At 47.2% G+C, this 17597-nt stretch overlaps 1 protein-coding gene across 1 annotated transcript in view; it reads right to left on the reverse strand.

Annotated features, from left to right (window-relative positions):
• Tmc5 (transmembrane channel like 5) overlaps positions 1-16189 on the reverse strand; it is a 42243-nt gene extending 26054 nt beyond the window's left edge. Inside the window, exons 1-5 of the mRNA XM_048332792.1 lie at positions 16150-16189; positions 8566-9342; positions 6104-6231; positions 3866-3955; positions 2-101 (exon numbers count right to left, since the gene is read on the reverse strand). Of these exons, the coding sequence (XP_048188749.1) occupies positions 2-101; positions 3866-3955; positions 6104-6231; positions 8566-9266 (1019 nt within the window). The 5' untranslated portion in view covers positions 9267-9342; positions 16150-16189. The remainder of the gene's footprint in view (position 1; positions 102-3865; positions 3956-6103; positions 6232-8565; positions 9343-16149) is intronic.
• Positions 16190-17597: the final 1408 nt, after the last annotated feature.

Consider the following 17597-nt stretch of genomic DNA (forward strand, 5'->3'; position numbering starts at 1 on the left):
CCTGAGCCTCCTCTTCTCTTCCATGGTTCTTGGCTGGCTCCGAATGGTTTTAATCCTGTCTCTAGATGTCATGGGAATCAGGGAGGCAATTAACTTTTGTCCTGCAGAAGAATAAACAGAGTTCAAGTTCTTTGTTTTTATGGTTGTTGTTTTTTTTTTCATTTTATTTTACGTTTTTGTGGGGCTTGAACTCAGGGCTGCCTGGGAGCTGTCCCTGAGCTCTTTTGCCCAAGGCTAGTGCTCTACCATTTTGAGCCACAGTACTACTTGCAGTTTTCTGGTGGATAAGAGTCTTACAGACTTTCCTGACTGGGCTGGCTTTGAACTGTGATCCTTAGATTTCAGCCTCCTGAGCAACTAGAATTACAGGTAAGAGCCACCAGTGCCCAGCCCTCTTTTTTCTATAACAGTCATGGTATTATAAAATATGGCACTGGGAAGTGGAGGTGTGACTCAAGCAGTAGAGCACCAGCCTTGAGCAAAATAGCTAAATGAGGCCCTAAGTTCAAACCCTAGCATTGGCACACACACACACACACACACACACACACACACACACACACACTTAAAATATGACACTAAATTTAGAATATGATTTTTTTCTTTATGTTTGTTTTTGTTTTTTTGCCAGTCCTGGGGCTGTAACTCAGGGCCTGAGCACTGTCCCTGGCTTCTTTTTGCTCAAGGCTAGCACTCTGCCACTTGAGCCACAGCTCCACTTCTGGCCATTTTCTATATATGTGGTACTGAGGAATCGAACCCAGGGCTTCATGCATGCTAGGCAAGCACTCTACCACTAAATTACATTCTCAGCCCCTAGACTATGTTTTATAAGGCCACAAAGAAAGAAGAATAAATACCCTCAGCAATTCCAACAGGCAAAAGCAAAACCAACAAGAAAAAACATATATATGAGCTAAAGCTCAAAGCAGTGCCAAAGATAATATTTGAACTGTCAAAGTTCAGTGTGTCTCTCTTTCTCATGACAAAGATCATTAAGCAAAGCCAAGAGGATCTTACACTTATAGTCAGGCTGTCTTTGCTTCACTTTAACCTTCCATATTGCTTGGTCATAGGCTTTTCTATCTCTCTTCTCTCCTCTCTACTTTCAACCAATATGGCATAGGCTACTGGTTGCCCAGCCCTAAGTCATTCCTGCCTTCTTAACAGTGTGCTAACTGTGTTAAGGCTCTGTCCTTAACCCCTCCAAGGCCCAGAGGATATGAGTCCCTTACAGATGACTGGTTTAGCACAAACGAGCCAATGCTGCCAAGAAGTTTCTTGGAAAGGGTTTCTTTCTTCTACTCAAAATAGCAAGATTAGTCGGGTACTAGTAGCTCACATCTGAAACTCTAGCTTCTTAGGGTGCTGAGATCTGAGAATCCCACTTTGAAGCCAGCTTGGGCAAGAAAGCCTATGAGAGTCTTATCTCCAATTAAGCAGCAAAAAGCTGTGGCTCAACTGGTAGAGCAGTAGCCTTGAGATAAAAGAAAAAAGAAAAAAAAATCAGGGACAATGTCCAGGCCCTGAGTTCAAGCCACAGGACTGGACTGTGTTTTGTTTTGTTTGTTTGTTTTTGGTCATGAGGCTTGAGCTATGGGCCTGGGTGCTGAGTTTCTGAGTTCTTTTAGTCAAGGCTAATGCTCTACCACTGTGAGCCACAGCTCCACTTCTGGTTTTTGAGTGGTTAGCTGGAGATGAGTCTCACAGGGACTTTTTCTGCTTAGGCTGGCTTTGAACCATGATTCTCAGATCTCAGGCCCCTGAGTAGCTAGGATTATAGGCATGAGCCACCAGAGCCAGGTCTGGTGGGTTTTTTTTTTTTGTCTTTTTAAGTAATAAGCTTGGCCACCTTCCCCACTACTCCCCTGTAGCTCCCTGGAGCATTTTCTACCTTGAATGGTGTTGTGGGAGGTAGAAGGAGACTCTATGCCCAGGCATCCTGGGCTATGGAGCGTCTGAGACACCGATTCGTTCAAAGAAGTTGAAAGCCCTAGGACACGGTGATGCCTTTTGCCATTCCTGTGACCGAAACCCTGTGACCCAATGGCATCTATGTCAGACGTGGATGAAACCGTGCTGACAGTGGGGTTTGCCGCTGACTTTCCTTGAAAAATCTGACTGTGGACCCCTGATGGAATATTCTCCAACTCGATGATGATTTCGTTCCCCTGGCTCTCTGGCAGCATCCCTGCCTCCTGTGAGTCTTCCCCTTCACCTGGGTGGTCTTCAAAGACCCCCTCCTCTCCTCTAAGTGCTCACACTGGAGGACCCAGCAGGGGAGGGGCATGAGCAGGGTGTAGGCGCTTCCTCTAGAGGTTTTCAGTGCCAGGATGAATGCACCCGAAACCAGCACAAAATCCCCACATAATTCCCCTCATCTGCTCCCCTCCCCCTAAGGGGGGGTGATCTTCTCCGAATATCTGTTATTCTCCTGCAGAGAATTCAATCGTGGTAACTATGGGAAGACATCAGAAACAGAATCCTTCAATGGCATTCTAGAAAGAGAAGACAGAGGTTCTTCTAAAGGACCCAGAACCCTAGGGCAAGCTGTCCTTTCTCCTTCAGTGCTTCCGGCTTATAATTTATAAGTATCTGGGGCTGGGAATATGGCCTAGTGGCAAGAGTGCTTTCCTCCTACACATGAAGCTCTCTGTTCGATTCCCCAGCACCACATATATGGAAAACGGCCAGTAGGGGCGCTGTGTCTCAGGTGGCAGAGTGCTAGCCTTGAGCGGGAAGAAGCAAGGGTTGGTGCTCAGGCCCTGAGTCCAAGGCCCAGGACTGGCCAAAAATAAATAAATAAATAAAAAATAATTTGTAAGTATCTATGCCTGTGTACATCCAAGTTTGGTTGTAGTCTGTCTCAGGTTGTGGACAGTACTCTCTGTCTGTCTCCTCAATCTGCATTCTTTTCTCTTGTGCCAGCAGAACCCACATTATCTGAAGTTCAGATTCTCCCAGCTTTCTTTGCAGCTACGGGTGAACATGTGACCCAATTTGAGCCAATGAGACATATGATGGCCTTCAGGGACGCTGAGCATGGTGGCTTACAGCTATAATCCCAGCTTCTAGGAAGGTAGAGATAAGGGGATCACCATCTGAAGCCCGCCTGGGCAAAAGCATGAGACCTGGTCTGAATACACAAACCAAAGCCAAAAGGGCTGAGGATGGAGCTCAAGTGGTAGAGTACCCGCCTCGCAAGTGCAAGGCCCTGAATTCAAACTCCAGTGCCACCAAATAATAATAATAATAATAATAATAATAATAATAAGGAAGGAGACAACTTGCTCCTGGTTCACCTCTTTCATGTAATCACTTTGAAAACAAGAGGATGAACATTTACCTGCAAAAGTGGAGAAAGAAGCTATAGAGGGGGAAGTTTGTTTGGTTGTCAGTCATGGGACTTGAACTCAGGGCCTGGAAGCCGTCCCTGAGCTTTGGGGTTCAAGGCTCTACTACTTTGAGCCACAGCGCCACTTCCAGCTTTTGTGGGGTTAATTAGAGAAAAGAGTCTCACAGACTTTGCTGCCTGGACTGGCTTCAAACCACGATATTTAGATCTCAGCCTCCTGAGTAGCTTGGATTATAGGTGTGAACCACCGGCCCCTGGCTAAGGAGGGAAAGTTTTGATGTTGAACTAACTTTGAACTTTCTCCTTCCATTCTTCTTGTGGCATGAGAAAATAAATCCCTTTAAGTCCCTTTATCCTCAAGCCATTGCTCTTTCGGTGCTGAAACAGAGACTGTGGAGATAAAGGACCTGATCAAGTTGCTGTGGTTTTTTCAGTATCATTGCCACGTGTTGCCTGGAGCAGTTTCTTCACCTGTGCTGAAGGCCTGGCCTTTGGTCCATGAGGACTTACCTTGGGGTGATGAGTGCCAATCATAGTCAGGCACTACTGGGTTTCCATATGCACACACAGGGCTGCTTTCATCCACATAAGCAGAGTTTGCTAGAACAAACAGAAAGGGAGATGTTGTACATGAATCCCTCCATACTCGGTTCTATTGAGTGCATAATGGCTCTTAATGTGCTAGAAATGGTTAGCATTCACATTGTTACTTTGTCTTTGAGGCCCTACCAGCCCCATGGTTTAGAACTTGTGTGAAGAGCCAAACATGGCGATGCATGCCTATAATCCCCGCACTCACAAGGTAGAGACAGAAGGATAGTGAGTTCAAGATCAGCCTGCTGCTCCATAACAAGACTCTGTCTAAAACAAACAAACAAAACCCTCCTAGAACAAACAAAAAAAACTTGAATAGACAATAGTACACATTTTTAAAAATTCTTCATTAAATATAAGCAGCAGTTTTCATCTGACTACAAGCTGTAGTTAGAGAAATAATTGCCCTGGGAGAGAGAGAGGGAAAGGTTGACATTGTCCCAAAAATAAATGTACTCTTTACCCGACTTAAGTAACTAACCCCTCTGTATGTCACCTTTATAATAACAATAAAATATTTTTTAAAGAAATAATCACCACAGGGACATCCAGGATACACCTTACTCACATAACTAAACTATAAACCTAACCAAACATGACTTAATTACTGGACCTGAATGCTGATACATAGAGATTCTTATCCTAGTTCTTAAAAAAAAAATGTTTTTCTTCTGCCACGGGACTTGAACTCAGGGCCTGGATACTGTCCCTAAGCTCAAGGCTGGCACTCTACCACCTTGAGCCACAGCTTTACTTTTAGTTTTCAAGTAGTTAATTGGAGATAAAGAGTCTCATGAGGGGGGCTGGGGATATAGCCTAGTGGCAAGAGTGCCTGCCTCGGATACATGAGGCCCTAGGTTCGATTCCCCAGCACCACATATACAGAAAACGGCCAGAAGCGGCGCTGTGGCTCAAGTGGCAGAGTGCTAGCCTTGAGCGGGAAGAAGCCAGGGACAGTGCTCAGGCCCTGAGTCCAAGGCCCAGGACTGGCCAAAAAAAAAAAAAAAAAAAGAGTCTCATGAGGAGCCGGGCGCTGGTGGCGCATGCTTGTCATCCTAGCTACTGAAGAGGCTGAGTCTGAGGATCACAGTTCAAAGCCAGCCCGTGCAGAGAAGTCTCAGTGAGACTCAGGCAGCATTTAGGCCCTAAAGTCAAACCCCATGACCAAACAAAAATGAAATTAAACAAAAAGAATCTCATGGGGACTTTTCTACCTGGGCTGGCTTCAAACCATGATCCTCAGATCACAGCCTCCTGAGTAGCTAGGATGACAGGTGTGAGCCACCAGCAGTAGGTGACCATCAACTTTTTTTTTTTTTGCCAGTCCTAGGGCTTGAACTAAGGGCCTGACCACTGCCCTTGGCTTCTTTTTGCTCAAGGCTAGCAGTCTACCACTTGAGCCACAGCACCACTTCCGGCTTTTTCTGTATGTGTGATGCTGAGGAATCGAACCCAGGGCTTCATGTCTGCGAGGCGAGCACTCTACCACTAGGCCACAGTCCCAGAATCCATTAACTTTTAATACTGCAGACGCTGGATGTTTACCTATGTGCTCTAGTGTAACTATCTGTGCTTTATGCATAGGAAGAGTTAAGATCATTTTCTGGCTGTTCAAGGGTCCCTTTACGCCAGCCATTGGGAATGGGTTACCTCAATGTCTTCAATATCCCTGTGTGACTCACACGTATTTGAGCCCTCAAATATTTCCCATGCAGATGTTCAGGTATGTTTTCCACTCGTGCAGATGGCCTCCAGCTTACAAATGGTTTGGCTCACAATGCTTTGAGCTCATGATTGAGGGAAAGCAATGAGCCTCTCCAAGTGGTGAGTGTGGGGGGTAAGGGAGGGCGCCTGCTTGCCTACCATGCAGGTAGCTCTCTCTGGATTCTAGCTGCAGCACTACCACAAAAATAAGGGTTTGCATTTTGAGATTTTTTCCCCCCAGGCTAGTGATAGGTGGTGTGTTCCTCAGGCAGACTCCCAATGCGCAGGCGCGGTTCTCACACACTGGGCCTGAACCTCTGATCATGGCTGATCCTTGGCTTTCTAAGACACTGGTTTGTCTCCAGTCTTGTGTCCAGGAAGGGTGTCTAAGAGGAGAGGGAGATGCCTGGCCTGCTGCTGGGACCTCCTGCCCGCACATGATGTGCTTACCATAGCCGATTCCGGGAGCTCCTGGCAGATAGGGGCCACGTGGATTTGCCCTCTGCATGGATGCCATTTCAATGCTTTCAGAGTAATCATCACACTCACTCCCAAGGATGTCCAAAGGGCCATCCCTCCTGCAATGAAATGAGGGCTGGATTGAAGAGGTTCTGATGGACATCCTGAAATCCCCAAATGATGATCATTCATCCATAAATGGGGAGGACGGTCATCCATACACCCCACCCATCCATCCATCTATCCATCCATTCATCCATCCATCCATCCACCAAGTCATTCATCCATCAACATATCTTTCTACCCAAACTGCCAACCATGCATACATCTATACACCCATCCATTTAGCTATCCATTCATCCATCCATCTATACATCCATTTATCCATTCAGTCATTCATTCACCCATCTACCCACTCAACCATCCATCCATCTATCCCCCCACCCACATATATATGGTTATGCATAATATATGCTTATATATATACACACATATATGTATATGGTTATATGCAATACATTATATATATTTATTTATTTAGATGAGCCACAGGTAGTAAAGCAATTCTTAGGACCATCCAAGGTCAAGAAACACTGGCCTGGAGTTCTGAGGTGAGGGAAGGTGGGGGGGGGGTCAGGAAATAAAGATGGGTCAGGCTGGTTTGGGGCTGGCACCTGAGGTTGTTAGCACAGGACATTCTCAGTTATAAATGTGTTGGAACTGCAGTCATGTGACCTTTCTCTTTCAGTTATGGAGACCTATAGAAAATGAAAATCAGAGGGACAGGGCCAAAGGTATATCTTGGGATGGTGAGTCAGGCATTGAGAGGTAAGACTAAGAAAGGATTTTGACCTGTCTCCATTAGTTCTACTTAAATCCCACTTTACTATGTCCTAAAGACATTTGGATTGCTGCACACACAAGTTCTACAACTTTCTTCCTGGAGAGAGGAACATAAGCCATTATTTTGTTCTGTTTTGTTTGGAGTCTTACTATGTAACTCAGGATATCCTCAAACTCTCGATCTGTAGTGGCATGACAGATTTTTTTGTTTGGTTTTGGGGTGTTCTTTTTTTGCCAGTTTTGGGGCTTGAACTCAGGGCCTGAGCACTGTCCCTTGCTTCTTTTTGCTCAAGGCTAGCACTCTGCCACTTGAGCTACAGTGCCACTTCCAGCTTTTTCTATATATGTGGTGCTGAGAAATCGAACCTAGGGCTTCATGTATGCAAGACGAGCACTTTACCACTGGCCAATTCCCAGCCCCCTGACAGATTTTTTTTTTTTTTTTTTGCCAGTCCTGGGCCTTGGACTCAGGGCCTGAGCACTGTCCCTGGCTTCCTTTTGCTCAAGGCTAGCACTCTGCCACTTGAGCCACAGCGCCACTTCTGGCCGTTTTCTGTATATGTGGTGCTGGGGAATCGAACCCAGGGCCTCATGTATACGAGGCAAGCTCTCTTGCCACTAGGCCATATCCCCAGCCGCCCCCGACAGATTTTTTAATAAAGTAAATTTCATAAATATCATTGATACAAATGCAAAGACTCAGACTAGTGAAAAATTACATGATAAAATTTGTTATAGATTCAACACAAAATATTGACTGAAGAAATGTCTTGTCAACATGAACACTGGAAAAACTTAATCTAGGGAAAAAAGTAGATTTGGTAGAACTAAGTCACCCAATGAATGCTGCCAATAACTGTACTTGGTAAACTTTGTCAGTGCTGGTAGCTCATGCCTGTAATCCTAGCTACTCAGGAGGCTGAGATCTGAGGATCATGGTTTGAAGCCAGCCTATCCATCAAAGTCTGACTCTTTTGTCCAATTAACGACCAAGAAAAGCCAGAAATAAAATTGTGGCTCAAATGGTAGATCACTAGCCTTGAGCAAATAAAGCTCAGGAACAGCTTCCAGGTCTCTGAGTTCAAGCCCTAGGACCAGCGTGTGCGTGCGTGCATGTGTGTGCATGCACGCGCACACACACACCAAAAATAAAAAAATCAAACAAGCAAGCAAAAAAACAAAGAGCTTTGGGCATGGCCCGAGTGGTAGAGCATTTGCTTGACATATATGTAAAGTACTGGGTTCAATCTCTAGAGCAATATTTAAGGAATTAAAACTCAGTGGATCTATAATGCCATCCCAATAAAAATCCATTACTGTTGATGTGATTCTGGTTACAACATCTGTATTTATGGCCACCAAATTGGGACCTCAGCCTCAATGGTAATATAGAGATGAAACAATGAAGAGCCAGTTGTCTTTCAGGGGTTGGGCAAGGCAGAGGTAGGTGCATTAGAAGAGAGGTGAAGCTCGGGTAAGGGCTGGGAGCCTGAGGTGGAGATATATGGCTTCTGACTTCTAGTCATAGAACCTGCCATTCGTCCAAACCCCACTTACCAGGCAGCATTGAATTGATCCAGTACTCAGCCCCCACCTATGATGGAACTTACCCTCTAGCTGTTCCTGGGGTCTCAGAAGAGCCATACTGGAGACCATCTTCAGCACCTGGGTAATCAGGTTTTCCCCAGAACTTTGGGGGGTCGACATCATCCTCAGAACCTGGGTAGTCCGGTTTCTCAAAAATGAGCAGAGCATTAGGCTGGTGGCGAGCACCTGGATAGTCTGGCTCTGCCAGGGAGTCTGTGTAGGGACTGACTCTGGAGCTTGGGTGTTCTAGAATCCTTCTGGGGCCTCGAGGGCTAGAATTGGCTCTGGAGGAAGGCTGGCGGGAGCTATCTTGAGCTCCAGGGTAGTCAGGTTCTCCCAGGGGCCCTAAATAGTGTGGATATGTCCTGGAGCTGGCAAAATTAGGATTCTGTTGCTGTCTAGGGGAGTCAGGCTCTCTGGATGATGGATTGCTTGGAAAGCCAAAATAATCTGGCTCTGGTAGAGATGTGTGAAAGTCTGAACCAGTTCTGGAACCTTCAGCATAGGGATTCATCCTGGTGCTTCGGTAAGCAGAGTTCTTGAGAGATTCAGGATAATCTGGTTCTGCAAAGGAGTTCATCCTGGAACCTGCAGAGTAGGGATTGCTCCTGGTGGCGGGGTACCCCTGGGTTCTCCAATGGCCTTGCATTGAGTTCTGACCCCCTGGATACTCAGGGTCATCTGCCTCCTCCTCATAGTAGCGATTTCTGTCATAGGCAGACATGCTAGTAGAGTCTTCAACCAGGGCTGGTAGAACAAGTCTGTATTTGTAGTCACTCAAGGATCTTCTTTTTTAAAATCTGTAGACAGAGAGGAAGGGGAAAATTCATGTTTCTTTCTTTCTTTCTTTCTTTTATTTATTAATTAAATTTTGTTGACAAGGTGTTGTGCAAAAGGGGTACAGTTACATAATAGGGCAGTGAGTACATTTCTTGTGATATCTTACACCCTCGTTTTCTTTCCCTTCCCTAGATCAGGTAGGCATATATACAATACTCAGTGTACCAAAAACATATACAATAGCCAGGTGGCATACGCCAAAGGAAATTCACCTAGAACTTTAAATATAACATCAACAATAGAGTTTGCTTATCAAGTTTCTCTCCCTCCCTCCCTCCCTCCCTCTTTCCCTCCCTCCCTCTCTCCCTCTCTGTTTCTCTGTTTCTCTCTCTCTCTTTCTTTCTTTCTTTCTTTCTTTCTTTCTTCCTTTCTTTCTTCCTTGACTTGCATGTGGAGATTGCCAGTTATCTTGCAATATCTCTTCGGCTTGTCTCACAGCTGGGTAAACAGCTGTCCAGAATAATTACTACATTTCCCAGCCTCCCTGTGCCTACATAGGCACCGGAGAGCAGTCCAAGGGATTTGGGCTATATGCAATGTCCAGGTAGTACTGTTGAAGGAAATAGGTCATCCCTCCCTTTCACCGTCTGGGCTGGAACATGGATATGATGCACCAGCTTGGGCCATGTGTACAAAGATACAATATCTGTAATCCTAGCTGCTCAGGAGGCTGAGATCTGTGGGTCATGATTCAAAAGAGCTGAAGCAGGGGAGTTCTCCGAGAGACTCTTATCTTCAATTAACCACCAAACAGCCAGAAGTGGAGCTGAGGTTCAAGAGGTAGAGTGCCAGCCTTGAACAAAAAGGCTAAGGGGCATTACCCAGGTCCTGAGTTCAAGGCCCAGTAGGCACACACACACACACACACACACACACACACACACACACGATTAGGATAGAGGGTGGCTTCACAAAACAGCCATTGTATCAGTTCTGACTATTAGAAGAAAAGTGTATTTTGTTTAAACTATTGGATTTTTAGAGGATGTTTGATATAGTCAATCCAAGTTACACCTTAACTAATGCATTCTTCGGGCTGGGGGCTGGGGTGAAAGCAATGAGCCAAAGGATGAGAAGAACAAGGAAGTACTGGGGTTTGAACCCAAGGCTTTATCCTTGCTAGGAAAGGACTCTACTGCTTGAGCCATACTTTCAGGCTTTTTGCACTGGTTATTTTTGAGGTAGGGTCTTGTTTGATCCTCCTACTAACACCCATGGTGGCTAGAAGGACAGACATAGGCCACCGCACCTGGCTGTAGGCTGAGATGGGATCTCTTGAGGCCATTCCCCTAGGCTGGCCTTGAACCTCAAGCCTCCCAATCTCTGCCTCTAGAGTAGCTAGAATGACAGGTATGAGCCACCAGCACCTTTGAGCATTTTGATTGCACTTGTGTGTCTGGGGTTTAATGCACAAATGAGTGAGAATGCGCAACAGATGAGTAGTTTGTGGGACACAGAGCACTGAAGAGGCAGCCGCTATGACCACTTGCAGCAGGAAAACGTGGTTTTATCGGTTCCACAAGTTCTCATCTTCAGACACAGTGTACTTCTCAGACCAAAGCAATGAGAATTTGATTCCTATCTTTACGTGTCTGCTACCCATGCCCCTGCTCTGGGCACCTTGTCCTGATTTTTTTTTTCTCTGCACATCTTTTCTTCCTTATCACTTGGGCCAAGTGATACAGGAAGTACCCATTAATGCTTGATCAGCGCGGGGGGGGGGGGGCAGTCACATGACCCTAGCCTGGCCAATCAGTGTCCACTGCCATCCTTCAGGCCACTAGGCTAGACATAGGAAAAGGTTCCTGGTCAAGTTCCAGGGGCTCCAGGATCTGGACTAGACTTCCTGGAAAACCACCCCTATAGCAGAGGAGTAAGAGCTGCAGTGTAGGGTCAGTGGGAAAAGAAGGAAATATATATTTGCCAGACCTGAGATTTGAACTCAGGGCCTAGGCACTATCCCACTTGAGCCACATGCCAATTCTGTCCTTTTCCGAGTAGTTTATCGGAGGTTAAGTGTCTCATGTTCTTTCCTGCCTTGGCTGGCTTCGAATTGGGATCCTCAGATCTCCGCCTCCTAAGTAACTAGGATTACAGGCTATCAGTCCCCGGCACCCAGCTGAGAAGAAAAACAATTTGAAAAATGGAAAAGTCAGTAAGGATTTGTTGGCTGAGTCAATATGGGGAGGGTGAGAAGGAAGGAAAATAAAAGACAGTCCCCCCCCCCGCCCCCCCGCCACCAGCCCTGCATTGTTGGTTTTCAGCCTACGTGGTGGATGAATGAGGAAGAAGGAAGTAGAATGTTCTTAAAGCTCAGGCAATTATCCTAAATTTATCTCTATGTAAATGAGACAGGTTCCACTTTTGAACACCTGAACACTGGTTGGCTTTCTCTAGTTCACAGGCTGGGTATCATGAGCTGTCTGGTTTTCTTTATTCTGTCGCTGCTAGCACCTGTTTCTGTCTGCCATGGGAAACGTTGCTGCAATGCTGCTTTACCTCTACTCTCATCCCTTAGCCGGCTGGCGGTGGACACAGGACCCAAGTGGAGTGATTTATTTTTTCCTGGCTACAATAATTAGGCCAGGGTATATAATAACCCAGTCAGTGCCAGTGGGATCTAATTCTAAAGAAGGGAGAAGCTTTCTCTCTGGCTCTGCCCCCTCCCCGCCTTGTTCCAGCTAAACTTGGGAGTTTGAAAATTTAATCCTGAAGCTGTCAATAAATCCCCAGTGGGGAAAGTTTGCCTAAGGGTGATGTCAGCAAGGAAAGAACAAAGCCCAGGGATACACAGGAAGAAGGACCAAATGCCAGAGGCATTTTTACACACCAGGATGCAGCCGTACCTGAAGGCAGATGGCCACAGAAAACTTGAGTCACTTCATTTTCTTTTTAACTTACGTTAAAGCTGGATTTCTGTTATTTGTAAACGAAAGAGAATAATTCAGACTATTGGGCAAGTTTTGCAAGCCAGCTCAGGCCTGAGTTCAAGCCCCAGGACTGGCACATACACACACACACACACACACACACACACACACACACACACACACACACACCGCGCACGCGCATCTCACCCACATAGAGTACTGTCCACCTGTCATTCCAGCATTCCACAGGCTGGGGCAAGAGGACCATGAGTTCAAAGCCAGCCTGGACTACATAGCAAGACCCTATGTCCAAATGAAAACAAAACAAATCTCCCTGGGACAAGTTCAGACCTTTTTCCTTATCATGATTCCCCCCTAAAATACACCCCAGAGCCCCCACATTGCAGGTCACCAGAGGCAGTTTCAAGTCTTCAGGAGGATGTGGGATTTTTGCACATATGAAACTCTTTGACAGTCATCTACTTGGGCTCTCACTATGGATTGTGGTTTCCATGTGGGGCACTGGTGAGGGACTGCGCATACCCCCCCACACGTATGTACACATCACGTGTGTTTATACTCCCTCCAGTGTACTTCTGCATTATGTAAGTGTACACATTCACGAGCTCACATAGATTAGATAGATGATAGACAGAGACAGACCAACAGATATGTCATGGGGGATGGGAACTGTGATCTATGTTCTGCCTGTCTCTTGGTTCAGTTTGTGTGTGTGTGTGTGTGTGTGTGTGTGTGTAGGCTTTTTTTGTGTGTGTAGGCTTGAACTCAGGGCCTGGGCTCTGTTCCTGAGTCTGTGCTCAAGGCTAGCGCTCTACCACTTGAGCCACAGCTCCCTTCTGGTTTTTTTTTTTTTTTTTTTTTTTTTTTGGCCAGTCCTGGGCCTTGGACTCAGGGCCTGAGCACTGTCCCTGGCTTCTTCCCGCTCAAGGCTAGCACTCTGCCACTTGAGCCACAGCGCCGCTTCTGGCCGTTTTCTGTATATGTGGTGCTGGGGAATCGAACCCAGGGCCTCGTGTATCCGAGGCAGGCACTCTTGCCACTAGGCTATATCCCCAGCCTCCCTTCTGGTTTTTGAGTGGTTAACTGGAGGTAAGAATCTCACAGGGACTCTTTTACTCTTTTTGATATCTGACTTGATGTTTCAAATCCCATTATGAGAGATGAGAGAGAGAGAGAGAGAGAGAGAGAGTTGGGGCTTGAACTCAGGGCCCTGAGTTCTTGCTTGACTTTTCCACTCAAGTTTAGCCCTCTACTTGAGCCACAGCTCCTCTCATGGTTTTTTGCTGGTTAATTGAAGGTAAGCATCTCACAGACTTTCCTGCCTGGGCTGCTTTTGAATTGCAATCTCAGCTCTCAGCTTCTTTTGTTTTTGCTGCCAGTCCTGGGGCATGGACTGAGCACTGTCCCTGGCTTCTTTTTGCTCAAGGCTAGCACTCTAGCTCTTGAGCCACAGAGAGCTGCTTCTGGCTTTTTTCTATATATGTGGTGCTGAGGAATCGAACCCAGGGCTTCATGTATACGAGGCGAGCACTTTACCACTAGGCCATATTCCCAGCCCGGCACTCAGCTTCTTAAATAGCTAGGATGACAGCCCTGAGCCACCAGTGCCGGGCATGTTTTGATAGCAATGAAGATTGCTCAAGCAGAAACAGGAACAGAGATTGTGATTCCTTTTCCCCCAATGAAAGGTGTGTGTGTGTGTGTGTGTGTGTGTGTGTGTGTGTGTGTGTGTTTAATAACCTTGTCCAGGATTAAAAACCAAACCAAAACAAGTTCTTTTTAATGGAGGAAAATGGTAGGCAAGAATTTCCCCAACTCATGATCACTTAAAAATGAAAGCCGTGTCTAGGGAAAGAGGGAGAGAAAAAGCTGGATGAAGTTGACAGTGCTAATGTCTTTTTCTCTCAAGCCCCATACAGATGCTTAAAAAACAAAAAGGTCAAAGCCCATTCAAAGACTGGAGGTTCCAGATGTGGTGGGGGGCGGGGGGCGGGCAAAGGCTAGGCAAGAATATAAAGCCTCTAATAAGTACAGTAAGTTACCTTTCCTCCAACCATATAACTTTTCACTTAAGTGTCCCCTGCAGGATAAACCCTATCTCTCCTTTGGAAAATCACTTTTGCTCTTAGAGCCCAACCTAGCCTGAACTCTCCATCCTCCTGCTTCTCCCTCCCAAGTGCTGGCTGGGGTCACAGGCATGAGCTACTATACTGATGCTTCTTTTTTCTTTCTTTCTTTAAAGTGATCATCCTACTTAAGTGTTACAAGAAATGGAACTTGGTTGTTTTTTTTTCCCCCTGTCATTCACTTTTAAAAATGTGGAACAACTTCTTTTCCCATGTCATATCATTTTATTTTTATTTTTGGTGCCAGTACTGGAGGCTTGAACTCAGAATCTCACACTTACCTGGCTTTTTCAGTCAAGGCTAGCACTCTACCACTTAATACATACCTCCATTGCCAGCTTCCTCTCCACCCCCCCCCCTCGGTTAATTGGAGAGAAGGGTCTCACAGACTCTTGTGCCTGGGCTAGCTTTGAACCATGATCCTCAGATCTCAGCCTCCTGAGTCGCTAGGATGACAGGTGTGAACCACCAGGCGCCCATATTTCGTGCCTTATAAATCTCTTCCCAGAAGTGCCCAGCTGTGCTGGCTGGTGTTCCAGCCACTGGGGTTTATCTCTGTGAACACTGAACCTCAGGTAGCTGGAATTAAGTAGTGATAGAGAGTCATCTCTTGTCACCTCATTTCGGGAAATTTTCCGGGTGAAAAATGACACAGGTGATTCACTGGACTTTGATAAAGTTGTTTATCCCTTTACCCTGACCCTATGGACCTTCCCAGCAACTCTCTCCTCTAAAGCAAAGGAGGACAACACTCATATTCATCCAATGCTTGCCTGTGGTCCCCAGGTGCGGAACCACGCTCTCTCCCAATGCACTAGCGATGGAGTCTAATTCCCATTTTCTGTGGAACAACAAGGAAGCCCAAAGAGGTGAAGTCATGTACCCAAGGTCACACAGCTGGAGAGAAGCAGAATGGAATTCAAGCCTGAGCCTCTCTATCTATCTGTAGGCCCTGAACTTCGATCAGCCTCATCAAGGGTGTTATCAGAGGAAGATGAGAAGGATAAGATGACACTTGAGAGTGTTGGTAGCTCACCATACCTTCTTAGTGGTTCTGCTGGGCACTGAGGGAGGCCAGAGCTCCCAGCAGCTGCCCATTCCACAGCCAAGGCCAGAGGGTTCAGTCACTCACCCAGGATCTCACAGGTAGGATGGGGGGGTGGGCGGGGGAGCTCAGACTCCATCTCCAGCTCACAGCCCTGAACCTGCATCTCCTAACTCTCATGCCCTCCCCATGGTCAGTCTTCCCACTAACAAATATTTGCTGGGCATCTGGTCTCTCCTTGCATCCAGCTTCTCCTCCCCTACCCTCCTGCCTGCCCCTAGGGCCCTCCAGTTTCTGTGGCCTCCCCTCCTTCCCTCTCCTACCTGTTCCTCAGTCCTGCAGAAACTTCCAGATCCCCAGCTGCTGTCCAGTGGTCAAAATGAGGGAGAAGTGCGGAGATCACTACCCTCCCTCCCGACCCTCCCTCCCTCCCTACCTCCCTCCCTCCCTCCCTCTCTCCCTCCCTTTCCTCTTTTCCTACTGTTTTTTTCCCCTCTTTCCTTTTTCCCTCCTTTCTCCTTTCCTCTCCTCTCCTCCCTCCCCCATCCCTTCCTCCATCCCCTGAGCTCCCCCACTTTGGTGTACCCTGCACCCGTGTCTCTGCCCTGCAGTGGAGCTGGCCAGCACCCAGCTTGGGGAAGGCCATTCCTGCAGCTGGTGGCAGGTTCCGTGCCCAGCCGCCGCCGTGGAGGAACCATCTCTCACCTGCTACCCCGCGGATTGTGGATCGGATCGGCAGATGGGCAGGCTGGCCTGCCCCCCCAGCATGGTGCTGTGCCTGCTCCGCAGCCTGGGTCCTCAGGAAGGAAGGCCGAGCTCTCCACTGCGCCCAGCCCTTCCCTCTCACCCCAGTTTTCTTGGCACCAGCACAATAAAAAGAACAAAGTCCTCCTTAGCGCTTACTTCATTTCTGGGCCGCCATAAGGAAGTAGGTAGATACTCGCCCCCCCCCCCGGCCCCCCAGCCTCAGTGGGAGGTATGGGGAGGGGCTGCCTGAAACATTTACCCAGTCAACTTCCACTCTCCTCGTGGCATAGCGCCAGGTCTGGTAGACACTGCCCAGCCCCGGGTGTTTGCTGCTCAATCGCTCCCCCGGGCAACATTTCAGCAGGCCGAATCAGCTCTGCCCAGATGAACACCAGGGGTAAAGGACAGGAAGGCCTGGGCTCAAAAAAGTTAATCAACTAAAAGAGGAGAGAAAGGGGTGGAGGTGGGGAGGGAGAGAATTTGATTTCTGCAATTGACAAGGAGAATATAGACTTACACAAAGCATTCCCAGCTTGGATATATTAGCACCCCATTAAATGCAAAACGGCGATTGTCCGAAAGAGAGCTGGAATTTTCTCCTGTAACAGACTCCCATCATAAATTCAGGAAAGGCCTTTCAAAAGGAAGGTGTTTTGCTTTTAAAAGATGCTCTAAACCAGCTGGCCCTGGTGGCTCACCACCTGTATTCCTAGCTACTCAGGAGGGTGAGATCTGAGGATTGTGGTTCAAAACCAGCCCAAGTAGGAAAGTCCATGAGACTCTTATTTCCAATGAACCACCAAAAAGCCAGAAATAGAATTGTGGCTCAAGTGACAAAGCACCAACCTTGAATGAAAAGGCTAAGGAACAGCGCCCAAGTCCTGAGTTCAAGCCCCAGTACCAGCACAGGAAAAAAAAAAAAGATGCTTTGATTTGTGTCAATTCTGTCATTCCTGGGTGACACGCTGTCCCCGGTGATGTGAGACACCCCCCAGCCCCTTAATTGATGGGTCTGCCCATCGATCTGTGAGGAACTGGCCCTGCTGGAGAGTGGCTGAAAAGACACCTCAGTAGCTGAGATTTGGCACAGGCGTGTCACCTGGGTATCTAGCTTAATCCTAGCCTCTACCAGCTAAACAACTTAGAGGGCCCCGCCCCCAAGCTCCAGGTAAGCCCTCCCTCCTCCCCCCTCCCTCCTCCCCTTCTCAAAACTACACTCTGTATTTACTTTGTATTTGCATGATTTATTTCCACTTTGTGCCTGTCCTGAGGTTTGGACTCAGGGCCTGGGCACTGTCCCTGTACTTTGTAGCTCGAGGCTAAGGCTCTACCACTTGAGCCACAGCTCCCCTTCCAGCTGCTTGCTGGTTAATTAGACTTTACTGCCTGGGCTGGCTTTGAACCAG

The sequence above is a fragment of the Perognathus longimembris genome, chromosome 23, assembly GCF_023159225.1.
Source record: "Perognathus longimembris pacificus isolate PPM17 chromosome 23, ASM2315922v1, whole genome shotgun sequence".
Lineage (NCBI taxonomy): Eukaryota > Metazoa > Chordata > Mammalia > Rodentia > Heteromyidae > Perognathus > Perognathus longimembris.